Source organism: Ornithorhynchus anatinus, chromosome 2 (genome assembly GCF_004115215.2).
Source record: "Ornithorhynchus anatinus isolate Pmale09 chromosome 2, mOrnAna1.pri.v4, whole genome shotgun sequence".
Classification (NCBI taxonomy): Eukaryota; Metazoa; Chordata; class Mammalia; order Monotremata; family Ornithorhynchidae; genus Ornithorhynchus; species Ornithorhynchus anatinus.
In genome coordinates, this window is record NC_041729.1 from 99,306,165 (window position 1) to 99,327,080 (window position 20,916).

The following is a 20,916-nucleotide window of genomic DNA, read 5'->3' on the forward strand; positions in this document are numbered from 1 at the left end:
GTCATCAGGTTGTCCCACGTGGGGCTCACAGCCTTCATCCCCATTTTACAGATGAGGTCACTGAGGCCCAGAGAAGTGAAGCGACTCGCCCCAAGTCACACCGCCGACGGGTGGCGGTGCCGGGATTAGAACCCGTGACTCGTGTCGTTGTACCGTACTCTCCCGAGCGCTTAGTACAGTGCCGTGCAGACGGCGCTGAATAAGTAGGCTGGACCGCCTAGCGGAGCACGGTGTGTGCACGGGGGGGGGGGGCAGCTGACGTGTGCACGGGAGGCGAGGCGGGCTTGGGGAGGGGAAGAGAGGAAGAGGAAGAGGAGGAGCAGCTGGGCTGCGGCCGGCTGCCTCGGCTCTCTGTCTTGATCTGGCTCTGGCTCCGGGTGCCCGGCCGTCCGGGGAGGTGCAGGGCCCATGGCAGGCTCGGGCAGCGGGCGGAGTCTGCTGCACTTCATGCGCCTGCTGGGACAGCTCAAGGTCAAACACCCCCCCCCCCCCCCCCCACAGGGGCACCGGGGCCGGGGGGCACGGGGGAGGGGAGGGGAGGGAGGACCAGGGGAGAGGAGGGAGAGAAAAGGGGGGTGGAGAGAGGGAGGGGGGAGAGGGGAAGAGAAGGGGGTGGAGGGAGGGGGAGAGGGAGAGAAATGGGGGGAGAAGGGGGGTGGAGACAGAGAAAGAAATGGGGGAGAGGGAGAGAAAAGGGCGGAGAGAGAAGGGGGTGGGGGAGAGGGAGTGGGGAAAGGGAGAGAGAGAAGGGCGGAGAGAGAAGGGGTGGGGGGAGAGGGAGAGAGAAAGGGGGGAAGAGGGAGTGGGGAGAGGGAGAGAGGGAAGGGGGAGAGAGAGAAATGGGGGGAGAGGGAGAGAAGGGGCTGGAGGGAGGGGCAGGGAGAGGGAAGGGGGAGAAGGAGAGAAGGGGGTAGAGAGAAGGGGGTGGAGGGAGGGGGAGAAGGAGAGAAGGGGGTGGAGGGAGGGGGAGAAGGAGAGAAGGGGGTGGAGGGAGGGGGAGGAGAGAAGGGGGTGGAGGGAGGGGGAGAAGGAGAGAAGGGGGTGGAGGGAGGGGGAGAAGGAGAGAAGGGGGTGGAGGGAGGGGGAGAAGGAGAGAAGGGGAGAAGGAGAGGGGAGAGAGGGAGAGAAAGGGGGAGGGGGAAAGGGGAGGGGAGAGGGAGGGGGAAGATGGATGGGGGAGGAAAGGAGGGGGGAGAGGTGAGACAAAGGGGGGGGAGAGGGAGGAGAGGGAAAGCAAGGGACAGAGAGGAGGGAGGGGGAAGATGGGCTGGGGGCCAGAAGAAGGAGGGAGAGGGAAGGGAAGAGGAGAAGCAGGGGGAGAGGGGGAGAGAGAGAGAGGGAGTGGGGAAAGGGAGACAGAGACAGGCAGGCAGGCAGGCGCTGGGGGCAGGGGCCTGGGTTAGGGTTAGGGAAACTCCATGACTGCCCCTTACCCCTACCCACACCTGCCTCCTCCTGACAGGCCAGCTCCCTCGGCATGCCCCATTCCCTCTTTCCTTCCCCCTTCCTCTCCCCCCTCCTCTCATTCATTCAGTGGTATTTATCCAGCACTTACCGCATACAGAGCACTGTACTAAACACTTGGAGGATACAATAAAAGCAGAAGTAGTATGGTGTGGTGGATAGAGCATGGACCTGGGAGTCAGAAGGTCATGGGTTCTAATCCTAGCTCCACTACTTGTCTGCTGTGTGACCTGGGGCAAGTTACCTCACTTTTCTGGGCCTCAGTTACCACATCTGTAAAATGGAGATTGAGACCCTGAGCCCTAAGTGTGACAGGGAGTGGGTCCAACTCAATTTGTATCTACCCCAGCGCTTAGTACGGTGCCTGGCACATGATAAGCACTTATCAGATACCATCATTATTATTATTGTGTGCCACACACTCTACCAAGCCCTGGGAAACATACGAGATGATCAGACCGTATGGGGAGGGGGTATTCTTCGGATCTTCTCTAAACCCGACTCCCTCAAGTGGGAGTCCCCCTCCAAAAAGGCCCTTTTGGAGGCAAAGAGGTCCGGAAGCTACAGCACTGAGGCTTTGGGGATGTGCGGGGGCCGTGATTGCAAAGCTCATCAGGCCCACATCTTCAGTTTTTCAGACTGATTACAGTCAGTTCAATCAGTCATATTTATTGAGCACTCCCTGTGAGTGGAGCACTCTCTTAAGCACTTGGGAAAGCACGGTACAACCATAGACACATTCCCTGCCCACAACCTGAAACTGTTTTTTATTAATATGATTACAACTGCTAATATTTAATCAATGCCTGCTTTGGTCAATAGCCTTAAACATCCAGAAACCTGGGACTGTTCAACAGACCCTTCCACTGAAGACTGTTCTTGCCCACAAGAAACTTTTGATTTGGGTTTCTGGTGAGTTGAGGGGTTGGGATAGAGTGACATGTTTCTAGTGAGCTGACTGATGGGATAACTGGGCTGGTATTTGGTGGGTAATAAAATAAATCAATCACCCCTTCATTCAGTCGTATTTATTGAGCATTTACTGTGTGCAAAGCACCTAAGTGCTTGGGAGAGTACAGTATAACAAGTCCCCGCCCACAAGAGGGGGAGACAGATATTATAAATAAGTTACAAATATGTACATAAGGGCTGTGTTAGGGTGGGCATTCATGTAGCTTTATTATTATTGATAATAATTGTGGTATTTCTTAAGCGCGACTGTGCCACACACTGTACTAAGTGCTGGGGTAGATACAAGATAATCAGGTTGGATAGTCCCTGTCCCAAATGGGGCTTACAATCTTAAGTAACTCACTGTGGCCAGGGAATGTGTCTGTTTATTGTACTTTCCCAAGTGCTTAGTGCGGTGCTCTGCACACAGTAAGTGCTCAATAAATGCAATTGAATTAATGAATTCCCAGTTTACAGATGAGGTAACTGAGGCACAGAGCAGTTAAGTTACTTGACCAAGGTCATGCAGCAGATACGTGGCGGAGGGGAAATTAGAACCCAGGACCTTCTGACTCCTGGGTTCTCCTGACTCTTGGACCCACGTTCTATCCACTAGGTCACATACACTGTTTTATAGCTGGCCCATCTCCTCCCAGTTGGAATCCCAGGCAGGACCCAGCCTCCTGGCCCACAATTCTCTGGCTTAGACACCCAGCATCCAAGTTCACCCAGACCTGGCATGGAAACTCAGTGGCTCTGAAAGTAATCACAGGGGGTTTATTGGGATTTCCCCAATAAGCACTGTTCACCCGAGCCAATTCTAGCCTCCTCCGGCAGACTTCCACGAGATCGCAGCCGTGTGACATCATCGTCCAGCTTGCATGATGTCACTCGCATCTCAGGCTCCTTTTTTTTCAGTGTCACCACCGGCCATCGTAATCCAAGATCAGTATCTTCTACTTGAAAAGAAACCCCAGCCCTCTGCACCGCCCCTTGGGACCCAGAATTAGTGAGGAAGTAGTCTGATGGTGCTGCTGATGTGGGTGTTCTACTCCAAGGATACGCCCGTCCACGGACAATGTTTTTAACCTGTTTCTCTCCCCAGAGGGTACCTCGGACCGGCTGGGTGTACAGAAATGTTGAGAAGCCGGAGAGCGTATCCGATCACATGTACAGGATGTCAATCATGGCCCTGGTCACCGAGGATAAAAACCTCAACAAGGACAGGTATGGATTTAGGAACTTTGGAGACGGAGACAACAGATAGTTGGCCGGTGGAATTTGTTCCCACGAGTAGCTGTGCAGTTGCAAATATCAGCAGATACCAGAAGGGTTTGGATGAGCGGCCCATGCTGGGATCCTGAAGGGAAAGTCAGGGATGGAAACGAGAGATGGAGAGTCCTAGGTGGCCAATCCTTAACCATGAGGATGGGAGCTCAAGAGGATAACAATCTCACAATTCCTTCAAGTGTCCTATAGGACTAATGGTCTTCCCCAGTAATGACATTTCTTGAGCTCCTTGGGTAATTGGGCCCCAAGCTTGGCAGGGGAAGAGGTGCTATCGTTGTTGTCTTATGCTGTCGAGTCGTGTCCTACCCATAGCGAAGCCATGGACACATCTCTCCCAGAACGCCCCCCACCTCCATCTGCAATCGTTCTGGTAGTGGAGCCATAGAGTTTTCTTAGTAAAAATCCGGAAGTGGTTTATCATTGCCTCCTTCCACGCAGTAAACCTGAGTCTCCGCCCTCGACTCTCTCCCGTGCCGCCGCTGCCCAGCACGGTGAGTTTTGACTTGGAGCAGATTGCTTTCCCCTCGCTAGCCACTGCCCCAGCTAGGAATGGAATGGACAGGCCTCTGCTTGCCTCTCCCTCCCATAGTAGACTGGTAGAGGACTGGAAACTCTCCAGGTGTGATCCTGAGAGGTGAAGAGATTCTGTAGCCCACAGGAAGGGCCACCTGGGGCATGGGGGAGATGTATGTGTGTGTGTATGTGTGAATGAGAGAGAGAGAAAAAAAACATGGCTGGGTGAGGTCACTGCTTAGGTATCAATCAGTGGTATTTAATAATAATAATGATAATGTTGGTATTTGTCAAGTGCTTACTATGTGCAGAGCACTGTTCTAAGCCAGGGTAGATATAGGGTAATCAGGTTGTTCACGTGAGGCTCACAGTCTTAATCCCCATTTTACAGATGAGGTAACTGAGGCACAGAGAAGTGAAGTGACTTGCCCACAGTCACACAGCTGACAAGTGGCAGAGTCGGGTTTCGAACCCATGATCTCTGACTCCCAAGCCCGTGCTCTTTCCACTGAGCCACGCTGCTTCCTATTTATTAAGTACTTGCTATGTGCAGAGCACTGTACTAAACGCTGGGAGAATATAGTACAACAGAATTAGCAGACACATCCGCTGCCCAAAACAAGCTTGGATATAGTGGCAGAAGCCAGGTGCCAACTTGAAACCGAGCACAAGGGCTAGAAATGGTGATGTGGACCCCATCTGTTTCACTGGAGCCATCCTTATCATGATTAGCATCAGTATTTATCAGCCACCTAATATGTGCAGAGCTCTATGCTGAGAATAGTCAACAGTAGTATGAGATGCAGTCCCTGTCCTTAAGGGCTTTATGGTCCAGCAGTGTAAACTGTTTTTAGAGCAAGAGAGAAAGGCTTGTGATATGCTGAACGTGGAATGAGAAAGAATGTCCCTCTAGGTAATTTCCTGGCCTTCCCGACCTCAGAGAGAAAGAAACCCAAATGCATGTATGCTCTCACTAGCAATTCTCCCTGCCGACGCACTTTATTTCTCATCACTTGCCGTGGTGGTTCAGATCTGTGTCTGACTGCACTGACAGACGTGCCAGTAAGAGTGACTGGGAGGGGCGGAAGGGAAATAATCTCTTAGGGAGGGGAGTCAATCATCCAGTCATATTTATTGAGTGCTTATTGTGTGCAGAGCACTCTACTAAATCCTTGGGAATAAAATATAACAGAGTTGGTAGACACATTCGCTGCTCACAAGGAGTTTACAGTCTAGAGGGGGAGACAGATGTTAATAGAAATAAATTACGGGTACATACTTAGGTGCTGGGGGGCTGAGGGAGGGGTGAATAAATGGAGCAAGGGTGGCACAGAAGGGAGTGGGAGAAGAGAAAATGAGGGATTAGTCGGGGAAGGTCACTTGGTGAGGTGCCTTCAATAAGGTTTTGAAGGTGGGGAGAATCTGTTGGATATGAAGAGGGAGGGCGTTCCAGGTGAGAGGCAGGGGATGGTTCATTCTGTGGATTCCTTCCCCTCTTCTTGCCCATCCAGGTGTGTCCGCTTAGCCCTGGTGCACGACATGGCGGAATGTATCGTGGGGGACATCGCCCCAGCCGACAATGTCCCCAAGGAGGAGAAACACCGGCGAGAGGAGGTGGGTTCCTCCCGGCCCACACCGTTATCTGGCCCTCTAGAAGGTGGGGAAAAGGAGTGGAAGCTTAAGTGCTCTTTGGTTTGAAAGGTGCTCTATAAAAACCCAATGTATTGAAATTATGTTGGTCACCTATTGTTCCTGAACCTCCTGCCTGCCTAGGGAAATGGGCATGTCATGAGTGTGGGGAGGTATGAGTCTCCAGGTGGACAGGACCTTTTGGGGTGTCCCCCCACCCTTCATTCAATAGTGTGGCAGCCACAATGACACTCCTCAGAACGGAGGAAGCAGCATGGCCTAGTGGATAGAGCACGGGCCTGGGAGTCAGAAGGACCTGTGTTCTAATCCTGGATCCGCCTCTTGTCTGCTGCGTGACCTTGGACAAGTCACTTCACTTCCTCTCTGCCTCAGTTACTTCACTGTAAAATGGGGATTAAGACTGTGAGCCCCATGTGGGACAGGGACTGTGTCCAACCTGATTACTTTGTATTTACCCCAGTGCTTAGAACAACACTTGGCACATGGTAAGCGCTTAACAGATACCATAATTATTATTATTATTGTTAACAGGGCTAGAATAGTGGTGGTGGGAAGAGGAAGGCAGGGGTGTGTAGGTGCTCCTGGTGAGGGGTGAGGAGAGAGTTGGGGAGAGGCAGAGGGGCTTAGGTCCCTGTCCTTGGCTCCTGGACACCAAGACTGAGCTACTTATCTTCCCTCCCAAACCCTCCTCTCCCTGACTTTCCCGTCCCCTTGGACGTCACTACCATCCTTTCCATCTTACAAGCCCGCAACCTTGGTGTTGTCCTTGACTCTGCTCTCTCATTCACCTCACACGTCCAATCTGTCACCAAAGCCTGCCGGTCTCACCTTCTCATCTTTTCTCTCCATCCAAACTGCTACCTTGCTGGTACAATCTCCTAATATCCCGACTGGATTATTGCATCAGCCTCCTCTCTGATCTCCCATCCTCCTGTCTGTCCCCACTTCAGTCTATACTTCACTCCGCTGCCCAGATTACCTTTTTACAGAAACATTCTGGGCGTGTCACTCCCCTCCTCAAAAACCTCCAGTGGTCGCCTGTCAACCTTGGTATGAATCAAAATCTTCTCACTCTTGACTTTAAAACTGTCCATCCTCACCTCCCTTCTCTCCTTCTATAGCCCTCCCCTTACACTCCACTCCCCTGCCACTCACCTTCTCACTGTGCCTCATTCTCGCCTGTGCCACCATAGACCCCTGGCCAACATCCTACCACTGTCCTGGAATGCCCTCCCTCCTCACGTCCGCCAAACTAACTCTCTTCCCATCTTCAAAGCCCTACTGAGAGCTCACCTCCTCCAGGAGGCCTTCCCACACTGAGCCCTCCCTTTCCCTCTGCTCCTCCTCCTCTCCCCTGTGCCCCTACTCCATCCCTCTGCTCTATCCCATTTCCTTCTTGTGTATATTTGTATATATATTTCTCTATTTTGTTAATGATGTGTATATATGCTTCTATTTATTTTAATGGAATTGATACCTGTCTACTTGTTTTGTTATGCTATCTGTCTCCCCCTTTTAGACTGGAAGCCCATTGTTAATACTGTTGGTATTTGTTAAGCGCTTACTATGTGCAGAGCACTGTTCTAAGCGCTGGGGTAGATACAGGGTAATGAGGTTGTCCCACGTGAGGCTCACAGTTAATCCTCATTTTATAGATGAGGTAACTGAGGCCCAGAGAAGTTGTGACTTGCCCACAGTCACACAGCTGACAAGTGGCGGAGTCGGCATTTGAACCCACGATCTCTGTCTCCCAAGCCTGGGCTCTTTCCACTGAGCCACGCTGATTGCCTCTATCTTTTGCCAAATTTACTTTCCAAGCGCTTAGTGCAGTGCTCTGCATACAGTAAGTGCTCGATAAATACAATTGAATGAATGAACTTACTGCCATGTCCTGGGGAGCCACAGGCTGACCGTTACATATCCCCAAGTTTCTGCCACCTCGATGTTCCAAGGGCATTGGGTGTGAGTCTCTGTGGAGTGCTCCCGAACCAGGTTAGAGGGTATTTGTAATTCTCCAGGTTCGATACATGCCTATTCTCCTAGCATAGGCACAGCCTCGTTTGGGAAAAGTAGCCCTCACGAGGTTGACCACTTGTACAGGGTGGGAAAGGGACAAAAAATCAAAAAATCACGAGAGCATTGAGGAAGGGGTAAAATGAGTTCATAAGTGCAAGTCGTACTGTTTCACAGTATTGTTTTTAAAGATGTGGGTTAAGTAAAATACCCATCTTTATTTCAGGAAGCCATGAAGCAGCTGACGCGGTTGCTGTCAGAAGATGTCAGAAAGGAAATCTTTGACCTTTGGGAAGTAAGTCAGAGTTCTTCATTGAGTTTTATTTTATGTTATTAAGTACTTACTGTCAAACACGGTTCTAAATTCTGGGGTTGGTACAAGTTGATCAGTCAGTCTCTGTCCTACATGGGGCTCCTGGTCTAATCAGGAGGGAGAGTAAGTATTTAATCTCCATTTTACAGTTGAGGGAACTGAGGCACAGAGAAGCGGTGATGGAGTTCCAGCTACGAGGGAGGACGTGAGCAAGGGTTCAGTGGTGAGATAGATGAGATCGAGCAACAGTGAATACGCTGGTTACAGAGGAGCAAAGGATGTGGGTTGGGTGAGAGCAGGAGATGGGCTAAGATAGAAAGGAGGGAGAATGCTGATTGGGTATCGTAAAGCTAATGGTGAGTTTCTGCTTGATGCATAGGTGGATGGGCAACCGTTTTCGAGGAGTGGAGAGACTTTCAGAGAATGGGAAAAAAAAAAAAGATTTGGGCTGCAGAGAAATTATAGACTGGAGAGGGATGAGACTGGAGGCAGGGAGGTCAGTGAGGAGGCTGATGCAGTAGTTGAAATGCGATATGACAGGTGCACTAATAATAATAATAATCATGGCATTCGTTAAGCGCTTACATATGTGCCAGGCACCGTTCTAAGCACCGGGGTAGATTCGAGATAATCGAGTTGGACACAGTACCTGTCCCACATAAGGGCTCACAGTCTTAATCCCCGTTTTACAGTTGAGGGAACTGAGACACAGAGAAGTGAAGTGACTTGCCCAAGGTCACACAGCAGACACGTGGCAGAGCTGGGATTAGAACCCATGGCCTTCTGATTCCCAGGCCCAGGCTTTATCCACCACACAGTGCTGCTTCTTTTAGACTGCGAGCCTATTGTTGGGCAGGGATTCTCTCTGTCTGTTGCCGAATTGTACGTTCCAAGTGCTTAGTACAGTGCTGTGCACAGAGTAAGCGCTCAATAAATACCATTGAATGAATGCTTCCATTTAATACAGTGGTCTGCACCCAGCAAGCCTTCAACACATACCACTGATCGGGTGATAGGTGTTTGGACGAGTGTGGTGACAGTTTGGCTGGAAAGGAAGGGGGCGGATAGTAAGAACATAGTTGTGTTCAGACAGAGTTCTGGCACTGGGTAGCCGGCTCCAAGACCACCTTCTTTGGGGGATGGCCCCCCGGACTCGCTGGATTAGATTTACCCCAGCAGCTTTTTGGGTTGCCCACAGCAGCTGGGAACCACGATCCGCAGATCTGTCATCTAAGCCTTTCCAGTTCTTCGATCTGTTTAAGGCTTTGTTGACTGATGTATTAGCTACTTAAACTGCCCGGGGCAGAGAGAGCAGTGAGAACTGAGCACAGGAGGAGAAATAAACCACGTCCTCGAGTGAGAAGGGCATGGGTGAAGTAAACCGCATCCTTGAGTGGGAAGATCATGGGTGATGAAAGATAATTGGGAGAGAACAGGGGTGATGAACTGAGGGAGGAGAGATGAAGGCAGGGAATGAATCTCATAAGTCTATTAAATTTCCTCAAGCGCTTAATGTGGTTCAGTGTACCCATGGTGCTCAATAAATGCTATCCCTCCTACTCATAGTGATGGTGTTTAAGTGCTTTCTTTGTGTCAAGCACTGTTCTGAGCCCTGGGCTAGATACAAATTAATCAGATTGGACACAGCCTCTGTGCCACATGAGACTCACATGGAGAGTAAAAGGGAGAACAGTCGTATTTATTGAGCACTTACTGTGGCAGAGCACTGTAGTAAGTACTTGGGAGAATACAATTCAACGGGGTTGGTATATATGTTCCCTACCTAAAAGGAGCTTACAGTCTCGGGTGGGAGACAGACAATATAAATAAGGTTACAGATAGGTACGTAAATGCTGTGGGGCTGAGTGGGAACAGATATTGATTCTCTGAGGCATGATGGAACTGAGGCACAGAGAAATTTAATTGACTTACCCAAGGTCACACAGCAGGCGATGGCAGAGCTGTGATTAGAACTCACGTCCTCTGATTCCCAGGCCTGTGCTCTTTCCACTACACCACACTGCTGCTGCTCTGTAAAGATGTAGACTAGCTGGTGAAAATACCATGACCCAGATGGCTGTCGATGGAGACCCGGCATTGGTTAGATTCTGCAGATCGACTGGGATACTCCTTCGCTCTGGCCTTCCTCTCTGAGTGGATGGGCCCATGTGAAACAGATTTCAGTCAATCACATTTAATCAATCAGCGGTGTTTACCGAGCACTTAGTATATGTTCAGAGCACTGTACTAAGCACTTGGGAGAGTCCAGTATACCAGACTTGGTAAACATGCCCCCTGCCTGGAAGGCTCAGGAGTTATTATTAATAACAACAATAATAATAATCATATTTGTTTAGTCCTTACTGTGTGCGAGATACAAGGTACTAGATACAAGGTAATCAGGTTGGATACAGTCCTTCACATGGGGCTCCCAGTCTTAATCCCCATTTTACAGATGAGGTAACTGAGGAAGAGAGGAAGTAAAGTGACTTGCCCAAGGTCACACAGCAGGCACGTGGTGAAGGTAGGAATAGAACCCATGTCCTCTGAGCTGGGTTGAAGACCTGTATCTATCCCAGTGCCTAGTACAGTGCTTGGCACATAGGTGCTTAATAAAAAACATTAAAATAAGAAAAAACAAGGCTCCAGACATTCCAGGAGTCCCACCCCAGACTGTTCCATCCCCGGGTCCGTGCCCGTTTTATTTTCCCCGGCCTCTTCCCCCGTCAGGAATACGAGAACCAGGCGAGTGCCGAGGCCAGGTTTGTGAAGGAGCTGGACCAGTGTGAGATGATCCTTCAGGCGTTCGAGTACGAGGAGCTGGAGAACAGGCCCGGAAGGCTGCAGGACTTCTATGACTCCACGGCAGGTGTGGTATGGGGGCCAGGGTGGCGTGCCAGGCACTCCAGAAAGTTGGAGAAGGAGGATTGGGTTCGCCCTTCCTCTCCTCCCCCCAGGGAAGGAGCCTGCCGGCCCGCATCTTCAGCTCTGTTCCCCAAACTGTCGCGGCGGCAGAGTCGGGCTGTTGGGAGACGTGTCAGTGGGCATTCCGTTCCACAAGGGCAGAGGAGGCCAAATTTAGCCGAGGAATGTCAGGCAACAAGGAAAGGCTGCGGCCCGGGAGCCAGGAGAACAGGTTTCCCTTCCAGCTCGACTGCTGGCTGACCCACCCCCCCGGGAAGTCAGTTAGCCTTTCTGGCCCCTGTGGTCTCATCTACAAAATGGGGAGAATGCCACCTGCCTCTCCCTTCCTTCCTCACAAGGAAGTTTAGGGAGATAATTGAGATGTGGGAAAATAGAACCACTCTCCAAATTCGAGGTGTGATATGAGCAGGATGTAGGACGCTGTGATCAAGTCCACAGACACAACTGATGGCAGGATTCTTGGGTCCCAGGGCCAGTCATAATGACAGCTTTACCCACACACATATTCACCTGCTGGTGCTTGCTTATGCTTGCTCCCTCTCTTCTCCCCTCTCTGCCTTTCTCCTTCCCTCCTTTTCTCTCTCCTTCCTTCCCTCTCTTTCCCCCTCCTTCCTTCGCTCCCTTTCTCCTTCCTTCCCTCCCTTTCTCTCTCCTTTCTACCCTCCCTTTCTGTCTCCTTCCTTCCCTTCCTCCCTCCCTTTCTCCTCCCTCCTCTCTCCTCCTCTCCTTTTCTCTCTCCTGTCCTCCCTTCCTCCTCCTCTCTCCCTTCCTCTCTCTCCTCTCCCTCCCTTTCTCTCCCTCCCTTTTCTCTCTTTCCCTCTTTTCTCTCTCCTTCCCTCCCTTTCTCTCGCCTTCCCTCCTTTTCTCCCCTTTCTCCTCCCTCCTCTCTCCTCCTCTCCTTTTCTCTCCTTTCCTCCCTTCCTCCCTCTCCTTCTCTCTCCCTTCCTCTCTCTCCTCTCCCTCCCTTTCTCTCCCTCCCTTTTCTCTCTTCCCTCTTTTCTCTCTCCTTCCCTCCCTTTTCTCTCTTTCCCTCTTTTCTCTCTCCTTCCCTTCCTTCCTTCCTCTCCCCTTCCCTCCCTTTCTTTCCTCTCTCCTTCCCTCCCTCCCTCTCCTCTCTCCTTCCCTCCCTTTCTCTCTCCTTCCCTTCCTTCCTCTCCTACTCTCTCCTTTCCCTTTCTCTCCCTCGTTTTCTGTCTCTTTCCCTTCCTTTCTCCCTCCCTTTCTCTCTCCTTCCTTCCCCTAGCTCAAAACGGGCATCACGGGTAGGAGAGAGAGACAGGGAGCAGACCCCCCACAGAGCCCACTGAAGCACTGAAGATGGGATTCTGGGGAGGGGCATTAAGGACCCAGTTCCCAGCCCCAAAGGATAAAAAAAGAAAAATCATCAGTCAGCACCTACCTGGGATCCCCACATTCTTGCCCCTAGTCTCCCCAGTTTCTATAATATGCCCTTCCAGGTTTAGACAAGGAACTGGATCAAGGCCCCAAAGGTGACTTTGGGAACCTGATACCTCTCCCCTTCACGCTGCTCAACAACTTATCTATCCGTTCCCAATCAGTGGTTATTTGAGCAAACAATTATGGCTAGGGGAGGCAACGGTACAGCCTCCAGCTGATGAGATTATGCTTGGAAGAAGAAGCCCTTAGCATCCCCACTTTCTCTATTGCTTGTCTTCCAGGGAAATTCAGCCACCCCGAAATCGTCCGGCTCGTGTCTGAGCTCATGACGGAACGGAACAGTAGAATAGCGGCAGCGACCGCCGGCGAACCACCGCCTTCTTGAGTCACTGGATGCCTTCCAGCCTTGCCGAATAAACATTTTATTTTCTGTCTTGGGACCCAGTCGGTGTTTCTGACGAGCCGGCAAGCAACGGGATGACTTGGGGGGGGGGCGGGCGGGGCTGGGGAGGTGTGGCGTGCTGGAAAGCAGGATCTGGGAGGGAGGGGTGGCTGCAAGGATGGAGCTTTGGCGGGATGATACAATACAGCCCCGTAGGGTTCCCATAGGGTGAGACACTCTGCTGCCTTTCTGAGCCTCCCTGCTTCCTGCGCTGCTGCAGTGTGTTCTAGGCACCCCCACTCCAGGTGTCAGAGAGGAACCCTGCTTCTCCCCAGGTAATGCTCCCATTTAACGGGGCCCTGTGGATCATCAGGCATATCAGGCTCCGTTCAGAGACCTAGGGTCGTAAACTGAAGCCTTCCAGAGTTTCACAGTGAAGTTGAAGTGTCTCCCTCTCCTAGCAGTGCCAGACCTTTCGTGCTTTTTCCAGGTGAACTCAGTCTTTCAATGCTGTTGTTATTATTTTCTTAATGGTATTTGTCAAGTGCTTACTATAGGTCAGGCACTTCTAAGTGCTGGGGTAGGTAGAAGCTAATTAGGTTGGACACAAGGGGCTCACAGTCAATCCTCATTTTACAGACAAGGTAACCTGAGACACAGAGAAGTTATGTGACTTGCCCAAGGTCACCCAGGAGGCAGGTAGTGGAGCTCGAGACCGTGAGCTTGTTGTGGGCAGGGAATGTCACTGTGTATTGTACTTTCTCAATGTCACTGTTTATTGTTATATTGTACTTTCCCAAGTATTTAGTACAGTGCTCTGCATACAGTAAGTGCTCAATAAATATGATTGAATGAATGAACCCACGTCCTTCTGATTCCCAAGCTTGTGCTCTATCCACTAGGCCACTCTGCTTCTCTGCACTTTCTACTGCTATTACTAAGTACTTATTACTACTACTAATAATTGTGTTTAAGTGTTTACTATGTGGCATGCGCTGTACTAAGTACTGGGTTAAATACAAGATGATCAGGTGGACAGAGTCCCTGTCCCACATAGGCCTCAAAGTCTCAATCCCCATTTTCCAGATGAGGTAACTGAGGCACAGAGAAGTGAAGTGATCGCCCCAGGTCACACAGCAAACATGTGGTGGAGTCAGGATTAAAACCCAGGTCCTTGTGACTCCCAGGCCCGTGCTCTCTCCATTAGGTCCCACTACTTCTGTAATAAGCGTTTAGGAGAGTGCAGTACTTAGAGTCAGTAGACATGTTCTCTACTCACGAGGAATTTATGTCTCTTAATTAGCTGCTGTCCAGCTTGGGACTGACTCTTTGACCAGCCCCGGCCCTTATCGGGCAATGGTTGCTTCCCCAGGGTGGGGCAGTGTTCATTCAGTTATATTTTTTGAGTGCTTACTGTCTGCAGAGCACTGTAGTAAGCACTTGAGAGTAAAATATAACAGACACATTTCCTGCCCACAGTGAGCTTACAGTCTAGAAGGGGAGACAGATAATATAAATAAATGACAGATATGTACATGAGCGCTGTGGGGCTGGGAGGGGGGATGAATGAAGGGAGCAGGGGAGGGTGACGCAGAAGGGAGAGGAAGAAGTCGGGGACCTTTTGGAGGAGATGTGACTTCGATAAGGCTTTGAAAGGGGGAGAGGAATTGTTGGATTTGCGGAGTGAGGGCTTTCCCTGCCAGGGGCAGGACGTAGGTGAGTTGTTGGCGTCGAGATAGACGAGAACAAGGTACACTGAAGTTGGCATTAGAGGAGCCAAGTGTGCCGGCTACGTTGTAGTAGGAGAATAGTGAGGTGAGGTAGGAGGGGACAAGACAATTGACTGCTTTAAAGCTAGCGGTGAGGAGTTTTTATCTGATGGAGAGGTGGATAGGCAACCATTGGGATTTCTTGAGGAGTGAGGAAACATGGCCTGAATGGTTTTTGTAGAAGGTAGTGTCCATTCCTCGGGGAGGGCCGGTCTCTCCAAGTGGAGAGCAAGGACATCCGCATCACACATCTTCCTGCCCCTGCCAGGTTTTCCTGTCCGATTCCCCATCCCTCCGGCCCTCACGAGGAGGAAGTCTGCTGCAGGAGGTGACAGGACACAATGGGGACTGAACGTTTTTGTTTTGGGCCTAGGTCCTGTCAGAGCAACAGGAACTGAACTCCTTAGGCATGACCCTGTCGGAACGTGGTTCAGGAAAAGGCCAGCACATCTCAGCCGCTTGGAACGGCAGCCCGTCGACATCAGTCACATCTGCAGACTGACCTATCGGAAGGAGGAGGGCACGTAACATCATGGGATGTGAAACTCTTCGGACCAGATTGTCACTGGGTGAGTCCTTCCGTAGAACTCAACTCCTCTCTGGCTGGAACACCAGGCTCAAAGCCCACCCACAGTGCTTGTCCCAGTGGGTCAGAAATCCCAATTTCTAAGTGGAGTCTGGGGCAGCCCATTTGAGCAAGATTTTCTGCTTGGACAGGGAGGGCTGAGCTTCCCGGACCCCGAGGTCACAGCAGTCACTGACATGTACCTCCTTTTTGTTTTATGGTATTTGTTAAGTGCTTACTATGTGTCGGGCACTGTTCTGGATGCTGAGGTAGATACAAGGTAACCAAATTGGACACATTCCATATCCCCATTTTACCTCATCTAGTTACAGATCATGATACAGTTACAGATGAGGTAACTGAGGCACAGAGAAGTGAAGTAACTTGCTCGAGGCCACACAGGGATTAGAATCCTCTGTGGATCCACTTCACTGCTCCTCCCCGGAGTGGGAGTAATTGGGGTGGGAGGGCAGTGACTCCCTGGAATTAATCCCCACTTCCCACTGGGGGATACGAAAGCAGAGAGAGAGTCCAGAGGTCTGAGCCTTGGAATTTTCCCTCCCATGAGCTCTGAGTGGGAGCTAGGCACTCCAGCTAGCCCCTCTCCTTCCCTGTCCTCTGACCCAACAGAGGACTTGAGTTCTAATCCCAGCTCTGCCATTTGCCAGCTGGGCAAACTTGGGCAAGTCACTTAACTTTTCTGTGCCTGTTTCCTCAATTGTAAAATGGGGATTAAATACCTGTTCTCCCTCCTACTTAGTCCCTGTACCACATGGGACTCACAGTCTATGACCAACCTAATTAACTTGTTTCAACCCAGGTGCTTAGACCAGGACCTGTCATGTAGTAAGCGCTTAACAATACCATAAAAACAAAAAAAATAATGTGCTGAGCCCAGGCCAGACAAACAGAAGTGAAATGTGACCTTTGTCCTTTACTAGGGAAGACAGTGGACTTAATGAAATAGTTAAAAGAGTGTGAGCAGTGATATGCTAGATGCAGGGGGACCAGTAATTACAATAATAATAATCGTTGTGACATTTGTTAAGCGCTTACTATGTGCCGGGCACTGTTCTAAGCACTAAGGTGGATCCAAGCACAGCAGGTTAGATACAGTCCATGTCCCACATGGGGCTCACAGTCTTAATCCTCATTTTACAGATGAGGTGACTGAGACCCAAAGAAATGAAGTGACTTGCTCCAGGTTACACAGCAGTCATGTGGCAGAGCTGGAAGTAGAACCCAGGTCTGTCTGACTCCCAGGCCCATGCTCTTATCCACTAGGCAATGCTGCTTTTCGTAGTAAATCCATAACCACTAAAAAGATGAGAAAGAGAGGGAGTGATTGACATGCCGAGAATGATTATGATGAACCGAGAGTCCCAAGCAGAAGTATTTGGAGTCTTTCATTTGAGGCATAATCTTCGCAGAGAAGAACAATTAATTACTGGTTTGATCCAGGACATCCTAAGACCCAGCCTGTACTTATAGGGTGGTGAAGACCACCATTTCTTTCAGGCTCAGGGCCAGTAGAAAATCCTCTTTAATAATAATAATTGTGGTATTTGTTAAGTGCTTACTATGTGACAAGCACTGTACTAAGCGCTGGGGTGGTTACAAGCAAATCAGGTTAGACATAGTCCCTGTCTCAGATGGGGCTCACAGCCTTAATCCCCGTTTTACAGATGAGGAAACTGAGGTCTAGAAAAGTGAAGTTACTTGCCCGAGGTCAATACGGTAGACAAGTGGAGGAGTTGGGATTAGAGCCCACGTCCTTCTGATTCCCAGGCCCGAGCTCTATCCCCTAGGACACGTGTGTCTCAGTGGGAAACAGGCCAAGGACATTGGGAATTCCACTGCAGGCACAGGCTCCAGCTCAATCCCTGGGTCTTTGAGTCCTCACACATTCAAGGGTTCAGGAGATGATCTCCGCGTTGTCAGCAGACAGGTTCTACTGTTTACCAGCTGTTGGAGAGGTGAGTCAGTCAGTCATTCAATTGTATTTATTGAGCACTTAATGTGTGCAGAGCACTGAACTAAGCACTTGGGAGAGTGCAATATAACAGACACATTCCCATCCCAAAATGAGCTTACAGTCTAGAAGGGGAGGAATCGGACTGGGGCAGAGTGTAATTTGTTCAGAATTTACTCAATTCATCAAGCACAGGAATTTATTGAGCAGGCATGCACTGAACTATGTGCTTGGGAGAATACAGTGCAACGGAGTTGGTGGACACGTTTCCTGCCCAACCAAGTCTAACGGATGAGTATTCATACTTGACTTATTGTATTGACTGGTCAAGCATTTTAGGTTCCCCTCTCCTGGAGCGCAGCTCAGTGCCCTGTGGGATTGAGTTGGAAATAAGGGCAGAGGATGTGGTCGTTCTGCTGCAAGGGTTGGAAACAGAGCAGTCAAGGGAACACAGTTTGTCTGAACATTTAATCACCGATAGAAATTTGGATTGCACACTGGGAGTCACTTAGAATTTGTATCAACAGAGCCTCATGCAGTGGGATCTTAATCCTCGCTGTGCCTCCTTCACCCCCTAGTGTGAGGAAGCATGGGGCTAGCTGTGTGATTAATCATTCCCTTTCAGGTTTATCTCCGTGCAAGGTTTTAGGGAGAGAGGATTTCTTTGGAGAAATAAGCGGGGAAGGAAAACAGCAGTTCAGATCCTAGCCTCAGCTCCCATCGTGGGCCCAGCGTGTGATACGATGCCTCTCGTCCCCTCTGCTTTCAGTGGTTCCTGATCAAATTCAAGGGGTGATGCTGGCCCTCTGGGGTCAGCAGTGCCATCACAGTCGGTCACTCATTTTGACGGGGCTAATATAAGATGTGACAGGAAGAAAGATGGGTGAGTTTACTTGGCTGGAGGTTTAAATATAAAGTCCTGATGCTCACACCACTTCAGAAACAGGATCAGTTGAAATCTCTTGTTTTGTCAGTCAACACAGGCTTGTGCCCCCCCCAGTAACTTACCAGATTTCCCCAGTTTGTCACTAGTGAATTTCAGTGGCCCTATGACCCCCACCTCCATCACCCACAGAGGCCAGAAATGGTCATTTTGCCCCCAACGAAACCAGTATAGCAGCTACGCCTGACCCATCATTTTGTAGGCAAATGCGGATCTTTAAAGTATTCTCTGCAGCCTTCAACAATGCTCCTCTTCACCCAGCCAGCTGTCGAGGCTCTTTATGGGGTTAGTGCATGAGGAGAGTTCCACAAGGTTGCTGAATTCTGAAATAAAATGGGAGGAGAAACTGAACAGCCTTTCAGAAACTTTAGCTCCCAGCAAGATCATTTAAAGCTCATTTGAGCAGAGTTACAATGATGTGAAAGCCAACTGGATTTTAGGGATGGAGTCTTTGTCTTCTGGGTTGGGCAGGGCAAAATATATTGCTGGAAGGGAGTGGGGAAACTCAGATGATTTATATGTTGGATAATATAAGAATAGCAAGAAATCGAAATAACTGCTCTTTTCACCACTGATGCAAGGGAATTTATCATGCTGAGTGTGGTGAAAAGGAGTTCTTGGCTGCTAATCAATTCATACATGCTTCTCACTTGCAGTAGCTACAGATAATCTATTGGGTTCTATCTGGTAAATTTATTTTCAAAGTTTATTCCTTGGTTTGTTTTGTTTGTTCTGGTTTAGTGCCTGTTCAGAGACTTCACTTCTGCCCCAATGTTGTTTCATTGAAAACTGTGTCCTCGTACTGGGGAAGAGAAAGAAAGGGGTGCCTCACAATGGGAGCCCTTTCCCCAAGAGAACCATTGCTGCTCAGGACTGCACACTTAGCACTGTGCTCTGCATAAAGTAAGTGTTCAGTAAATATGATTGACTGATTGACTCCTTCGGGCCAGGTTGAGAGTGAAGCTGAGGCTTGGTATCTCTGTGGGTTAGAACTACATGTTCTCAAATATTTTTTATCAACTATTTTTCAAATCATGGTTTTTCCAGCCAGGTCTGCAGTTAGGGGGAACTGGAGTATTGGAATCAAGTCTCTCAGGTGAGACTTTCCACCAGAAACTGGCAACTGCTCAGCATTTGGGCCTGAGCGGACCCATCTGGGCACAACCAACGAATAACCGGGATACTTAGCGACGGGAGGGTGTCCAGCGACCTGTGGGCTCCGTGCCAATCACCGGGAGGGGAGAAGGGGTCAAACCCAGCATCCGCAGCAGATCCCGAAGGGCAGAAGTTGGGAAAATGTTCTGCGCAGTGACATCAGCTGGGGGCCAGAGCCACTGGGACATTCCCAGAGTGTCAGATGGCGCCTGCTTCTTGCACCCTGCAGGTGCGGCGCAAGAAAAGGTCCGGCGCAAACACAAAGAGCTTGGAGACACAAACAACCCTCCTCAGAGGCCAGTTTAAGGAGACTCACGACCCTCCTGGCGGTGAGTACCAGCCTCCTCTCTTGTACCCAAAGGGGGTGTCGGCCACGAGGAGCGGATCAGATGTCGGCTGCTGGAAGGGCGTCCATTGGCCCGTGGGCTCCTGGTCCAGCACTGATGCTCTCTGTTCCGGAAACCGGGCAGACGGAGCAGAGCTCAGCGAGCTGGCTTGAGCTGTGGAGCTGAGCACCTCTTCAAAACTGCCCCCGCTGCTGCCACCGGCCCCTCCTACCTTCATCTGAAACGGGACAGGGAGAGAAAAATGAAACAATAATTCAGTTTACTGCCACCTGCTAGTTTTCTCAAATTTTCAGCGCAGCCTGATTTTTTTTTTTTTTTTTTTTTTTTTAACAGAAACTGAAAAGTCATCTAGATGATCGGCTGCTTTCTTGGGACCATCTGATGGTGGATACAAGTAGTTCAACATTCAAGTGGGTAACTCATCACACCGTGACTCCCAGCCTCCTTGGGGCCCACTGGCTGGGCTAGAAAACTGGGCTGCTCACCCCATTGCCCTAAAAGCAGCGTGGCTCGGTGGAAAGAGCACGGGCTTTGGAGTTAGGACTCATGAGTTCGAATCCCAGCTCTGCCACTTGTCGGCTGTGTGACTGTGGGCAAGTCACTTAACTTCTCTGTGCCTCAGTTCCCTCATCTGTAAAATGGGGATTAAGACTGTGAGCCCCACGTGGGACAACCTGATTCCCCTATGTCTACCCCAGCGCTTAGAACAGTGCTCGGCACATAGTAAGCGCTTAACAAATACCAACATTATTATTACCTTCGACAACTCTGAGGATGCTGTGATGGACGTTTTTTCTTAACGATTAAAACCTCCATCCCCCAGTGAAGTTTACTGATCCTGACTTCCTAGGCTTTCCACGCTCAGTCATGGCCCAGTGAAAGTCTACCAAAACTAGACAAGCTGATGTTTTCTATTTTTCTCAGGGTCCCAAATGGACATTTTGTGCTCACGACCTAAACTGTGGGTTCCAAGCTCACCTCGCCACAAAAAACAGTTTAAATTTGTATAGCATTTATTGAGTAAAAGTACCTTGATGCCAATTATTTTACCCACTCTACATCCCTGTGAGGTAGGAAGAGCCAGGTATTAGTCCCATTTTACTAATGAAGAAACAGGCTCAGAGTAGTTCAGCAATTTTTCCTGATGCTAAAACTCCTGACTCCAGGCTCCGGATTCTTGCAGTAGACCTTGCTGATGTGAGGATAAAATGAGGTTATTGGTGTGAAAGGGCTTAGGAAAATTAAAACTGGTCCTCAAACTATAAG

The 20,916-nt window shown here is 50.0% G+C and overlaps 2 protein-coding genes and 1 long non-coding RNA gene across 9 annotated transcripts in view; 2 read left to right on the top strand and 1 right to left on the bottom strand.

Moving 5' to 3' along the window:
* Positions 1-304: 304 nt before the first annotated feature.
* Positions 305-12,957, top strand: HDDC2 (HD domain containing 2). The gene is made up of 6 exons (XM_029057912.2): positions 305-471; positions 3,521-3,642; positions 5,730-5,832; positions 8,108-8,176; positions 10,925-11,063; positions 12,799-12,957. The coding sequence occupies exons 1-6, from the start codon at positions 409-411 to the stop codon at positions 12,900-12,902; spliced, it is 600 nt and encodes a 199-aa protein (XP_028913745.1). The 5' UTR covers positions 305-408; the 3' UTR covers positions 12,903-12,957.
* Positions 12,958-14,781: 1,824 nt separating this feature from the next.
* On the top strand, positions 14,782-20,186 carry LOC114809077. The gene is made up of 4 exons (XR_003756834.1): positions 14,782-15,237; positions 18,890-19,051; positions 19,533-19,632; positions 19,984-20,186. It is a non-coding gene; the product is annotated as an uncharacterized LOC114809077 (long non-coding RNA).
* TPD52L1 (TPD52 like 1) overlaps positions 19,585-20,916 on the bottom strand; it is a 40,019-nt gene continuing 38,687 nt past the window's right edge. For 6 of the 7 annotated variants that reach the window (XM_007658007.3, XM_016225782.3, XM_039911186.1 and 3 more), the window contains exon 6: positions 19,585-19,867. In XM_007658007.3, the coding sequence (XP_007656197.2) occupies positions 19,616-19,867 (252 nt within the window). In that variant the 3' untranslated portion in view covers positions 19,585-19,615. The remainder of the gene's footprint in view (positions 19,868-20,916) is intronic. The other variant, XM_029057911.2, reaches the window with a different exon arrangement.